Source organism: Cyprinodon variegatus, unplaced genomic scaffold, assembly GCF_000732505.1.
Source record: "Cyprinodon variegatus isolate N-32 unplaced genomic scaffold, C_variegatus-1.0 Scaffold1257, whole genome shotgun sequence".
In the NCBI taxonomy this organism is placed as follows: Eukaryota; Metazoa; Chordata; class Actinopteri; order Cyprinodontiformes; family Cyprinodontidae; genus Cyprinodon; species Cyprinodon variegatus.
The window spans coordinates 138,889-144,250 of NW_015151710.1; the positions used below are offsets into that span (position 1 = coordinate 138,889).

The 5,362-nt window shown below is 37.9% G+C and overlaps 1 protein-coding gene across 1 annotated transcript; it reads left to right on the forward strand.

The window, feature by feature from the left end:
- Positions 1-2,812: 2,812 nt before the first annotated feature.
- On the forward strand, positions 2,813-3,888 carry LOC107102452 (trace amine-associated receptor 13c-like). The gene is made up of 2 exons (XM_015401773.1): positions 2,813-2,982; positions 3,078-3,888. Exons 1-2 carry the CDS (start codon positions 2,813-2,815, stop codon positions 3,886-3,888), a joined length of 981 nt encoding a protein of 326 aa, XP_015257259.1.
- Positions 3,889-5,362: the final 1,474 nt, after the last annotated feature.

Below are 5,362 nucleotides of genomic sequence, written 5' to 3' on the forward strand. Positions count from 1 at the left end.
GTGTGTTCTTTGCTGTGATTTAAAGACTATGATGGATTGAATGTCTAAAAGGTGGAAATAGAACCAAAGATCCGGGCCTGATGGGATTGTTTAGAAGTGGAGAAAATTCTAGATTTAGAAAACCTTTATTTTCATTTTGTATACACATAGTGTACACAGTACGAAATTTAATTGATACAGCTTTCTGACAGTGAATTTTTGTGAGAACAATAAAGTGCAGCAGTGATAAAATGTAAACAGTGTGGAGGAGACATGGTGCAAAAAGGCATTGATGTGGAAGGTTCAGAGCAGTGCAAAATAAAGAAATAGGTATGGTGTAAAATGCAGTAAAAAAACATTTGAGTCGAGTTCTATTTTGAAGATTTATAATTTAGTGCAAGTATGATGTTATCAGTGCAGAGTCTCGATTTGTGACTTGATTTGTGACAGCAGGTAAAAAGCTGGTAAAGAACCTGCTGGACCTGCAGCGGATGCTGCGAACCTCCTTCCAGAGGGCAGCAGAGAGAACAGTCCATGGTGGAGGTGTAAGAGTCGCTGATGATGTTATGGGCCCGGGACACGGAGCGCTGGAAGGAAATGTCTTTTATGGAGGGGAGAGGAGCCCCGATGATCCTCTCTGCTGTTCTCACCACTCTTCTCACGTTCTTCCAGTCTAAAGTGCTGCACCGTCCACGCCACACCGTGAGACAGCTGGTGAGGATGCTCTATATGGTACTTCTGTAAGATGTAGTGAGGATGGTCAGGGACAGGTGGGCTCTCCACATCCTCCGCAGAAAGAACAAGCGCTTCTCAGCCCTTTTGACCACTGAGGAGGTGTTCAGAGTCCAGGTGAGGTTGCCTGTTATGTGCACCCCAAGGAATTTGGGTGTGGCTAGGCCAGTTCTTCGTTAAGTCGACGATGATATCCTTTGTCTTTCCCACATTCAGGATCAGGCTGTTATCAGTGCACCAGCCCAACAGCTGCTCCAGGGTCATTGGTTGGCCCGGGTGATGATTTTTTTTATGTTGCTCACGTCCTCAATGCATTTTGTTGGTGTAGGCTGACACAGTCCTGGCATACTCATCAATATCATAACAAAATCTTGTTATGATAGGTTGCTGCAGCTCTGAACATGTGCCAGTAAGAACATTCAAAACAGTCCTGTAGTGTCTTCATGACCCCCTCAGTCCACACCCTGACCTGCTTCACTGTTGGTTTAGCTGAGCTGTAAGCCCCGGAGCAGACGGCTGGGTTCTGCTGCACTGTAATCGACTAAAACCCAAAAAGTAGGACATGTCCGGGGGGAAAAAAAGGACATCTGGTCACAATACCATATCAACAATTTGAAGTTTTCAGTGAGTTCTTGTTCTCAGCAGCTTCGCTCATTGTAAAGCAACCAATCAGTGCACATCTAATATAAATACTCATGATCAAACCATAAAAGGAAGAAAACCTGTCGTTTCTTTCTAGGGCTTATAACCAGGTGTGCATTAGGGCTCATAGAACAGCAAATATGTCATTTTGAGCCCAAACGGTGTTACACACCTTATTCAGAGACCTTAAATGAGTCGTAGAATGATTCTAAAGGGTATCTGGTGCTGGTCCTTAAGGTCTCTGAATAGGGTCTGCAACATTGGTTGGGCTGAAAATGGCATATTTGCTGTTCTATGAGCTATAATGCAAGCCTGGTACTAGTGGTTTATGTGTGTTTATGTCACACGGGTGAAATTAATTCAGTATAATACAAACATCCCAGATACTTGTACAAAATGTGAAGAAGAAAAAGAAACATTGTTTCATTTCATTTCGAAATGCAGGGAAATTAAAAAATTCTTGATTGCAATAAATCCAACTGTGAAAGAGATCATAAAGAAAGAACTTAAAATGGAGCCCTCTTTTATAAATGTAGGTCTACATTCCAAATCATAAAAATTTACCAAAAGTGAGCAAATGATATTTGTTTACTACAAGCAAAACGGTTGATTCCAGTACTCTGGAAGGATATCAGACCAAAATGGATCCAACCTTGGATTAAAAATAATTACTCAGAGACAGTTGACTCAAACCCGTAATAAGTAAGCTCCTTATACCTTTAAGAATGTCAGACTTAACCAATCCCTACAGATGAACAAAATGTAAATATAAAGATGTTTTCAGCCACTTCCCTAATTTGTCATTTGTTCTGGTGTTCTGAGGTCAGCTTTTACATGCAGGGATGTATAATGCAAACCAATAAAAGCTAAATTCAAGAAAGTAAGACAACTACAGAATACTGCAATAACAAACATATTGCTTGATTCAGTGTTTAAAACAAATTGAAGGGACCTTTATTTACTTATGACATAGTTTGCTCCATTGTCATTTAAAGAAAAGGCAGATTCATAATAGTCTAATTGGTTTATTGTATTTTTATTCACTGAAACTGACCTTGTTTGAATTCCTTTAAAGTTTTAATATTGATACAGTGTGCATTATTAATAATTGTTTTGTAAAGCTAGTATTTTAACATAATCTAGATAGTAAATTCCTGCTATGTAAATGTATGTGACAGGAATGAAAAAGTTGAATGATGTATATGAAAACACACATTTTAATACTTATTTATCATACTTTTTGAATCCTGTTGATTTTATTGTTTTTCATCAATTCCCACGAGTATTTTAGAGTCACACAAAACTCTTTGAAAAGCTTTAGGGGCATGGCTGACCATATTATAATTAGGTCCACCTCCTCACAGACAAAGAAAGGGATTAAGTATAAAGCAGAATTATAGGGCAGAGAGAATAGGCCATCGAGACATTTGAACAGCTTCTGTTCTCCTTCCCTCTAATTATGCAAACTGTTGAAGCAGAACTTTGCTTTCCACAGCTGCCTAATTCATCCTGCAAAAAGACTATGCATCATCCCTATGTTTCCCTGATTATTTATTTTACATTATCTTCCATCTCTTTACTTACGGTATTTCTTAATCTGCTGGTGATCATCTCTATCTGCCACTTCAGGTAAAATGTTTTTTTTGTTTTTTTTTTTGGGTAAACCTTTTTTTGGGTAAACCTACTAGCAGTCATTGTGAGGTGTTGTTGTCTAATTTCTGCAGGAAACTCCACAGCCCCACCAACATCCTCCTGCTCTCTCTGGCCGTCTCAGACTGCATGGTTGGATTCCTCATTTCATTTCAAATAGTGCTGATAGATGGTTGCTGGTATCTTGGGGACATCATGTGTGCTATATATTTTATTTTGGACTATATTATCACTACTTCCTCTATAGGAACCATGGTTCTTATATCTGTTGATCGCTATGTGGCAATTTGTTACCCTCTGTACTACCCCAGCAGAGTTACGATAGAACGAGCAAGGATATGTGTTTCTCTGTTTTGGATGTGCTCAATAATGTATCATTGTGTTCTGCTTAGGGACAACCTGCAACACCCAGGCAGGTATAATTCCTGCTCAGGAGAGTGTCAAGTGTTTGTAGATTATATCGGGGGAGTTTTTGACCTTTTGTCATCCTTTATTTGTCCTGTCACTGTGATCATTATTCTTTATGTGAGAGTTTTTGTAGTGGTTCTGTCTCAGGCTCGAGCTATGAAGTCTCAGGTTGCAGCTGTCTCAATTCAGGGTTCAGTGACCGTCACAGCTAAGAAATCTGAAATAAAGGCAGCCATAATCCTGGGAATTGTTGTAGTTGTGTTTCTAGTTTGCACATGTCCTTATTTCTGTGTTTCACTCATTTCAGAAGACGATGCAGTCAGTGCTTCATCTGTCACCTTCCTTATGTTTTATTTTAATTCTACTCTTAACCCACTGATCTATGCCTTATTTTACCCATGGTTTAGGAAATCTTTAAAACTAATTCTTACAATGCAGATCCTGAGGCCTGGCTCACGTGACAGCATTATTGTGTAAAGAGAATTCAACAAACAATTCTTGTACAATGGAAAAACTCTGTATGTAAATAATTCATCAACCGAAAAGGATATAGTATTGATTAAACTATTTTCTTGTCTCCTGATACATGTTTCAGTTTCTTTGTGTCATCAGCAGGAATTAAAAATGTAAAAATAAAACAAACAAAAGAGATAAATTTAAATCCAACTAAATCTGTTTAAGTATTTATGGATTGTAAAACTTACAGGTGAATGCTCTTGTAGAATCTGATACCAACAGATGGCCAAAAACAGGTATTGATCCTTAGTTCCTATTGTTGAGATGATTCAATTTAATTTTCTTAAGATTTGTTTTTGTCTTATACAGCATTTTAAATGATGGGATTTTTTCTTAAACTATTTCAAAAGGTTAAAATACAAGTATATAACTAGAAAAGCACTTGGAGAGCAAAACTAGCACATGATCTTGATCATTATTTAATATTAATTGATTGTTCTTTGACAAAAGTTGTCCCCTGAAACGCCCCAGATTTTATTCCAAAAAAGTCAAATAACAGTCCTGTGGACTTTGTTTTCCAAGTCTGAAGACGTTTCGCTTCCCATACATGAAGCTTTTTCAAACTATTTCAGAGATTTTGTATTGTAAAGGGCTTCATGGATGGAAGACAAAGTCCAGTGGATTGTTTTCTTTTTTTTTTTACTTTATTAGATTGACAATGTCCTGGATGATTGACAATCTTTACCAGCATGTCCCAGATTTTAGTGTCTTGAGTGAATGAAAAAAGTTTTGCATACTGGGTAAAAAAAGTACTGAACACACAACTATTTTTCTCAGCAAATATATTTGTAGAGATGCTATTGACATGACATTTACACCAGATGTCACTATCAATCCACAAGATCTACACAAAGAAATCAAACCATAGTTTTGTGTAATAAAGTGAAATGGCACATGGAAAATTATTGAACACAGTTAAATTGATGAAATTTATTTAATACTTTGTATAAAAGCCTTTCTGTGTAATGACAGCTTCAAGAAATCTCCTGTATGGAGAAATTAGTCGCAAACATTACTCAGATGTGATTTTGGCCCATTGTTCCACACAAACACTCTCCTACAGGGTTTTGTAGGCGCTTCTATGAACTCTGATCTTCTTTCCATAAATGTTCTATTGGATTCAAGTGAGGTGATTGGCTGGGCCATTCTAGTAGCTGAAACCAAATGAGAATTTCCTTGGCTTTGTGTTTGGGGTCACTGAAATGTCCACTCACTTTTAATCTTCATCATCCTGGTAGATGACAGCTGATTTTTGTTAAGAATGTTGTAAAAGGCGGCACTGGTGGCGCCAGTGTACAGCAGCTTTGCTTCTGTCAGTGAGCCCAGGCCAGCTTTTGCTACAATGTAGCTTAGCACCATCAATGTGTGAATGTGTGTGAATGGGTAAATGAGTGAATGTAGAGTAAGGTGTTTTGGTGTATAAGTACAGGCCATG

Excerpts from the sequence above, each read along its gene's own strand:
- LOC107102452 (XM_015401773.1), top strand. The coding sequence starts at position 2,813 with ATGCAAACTGTTGAAGCAGAACTTTGCTTTCCACAGCTGCCTAATTCA. Across the intron at positions 2,983-3,077 it reads ATCTCTATCTGCCACTTCAG|GAAACTCCACAGCCCCACCA; the intron begins GTAAAATGTTTT and ends TAATTTCTGCAG.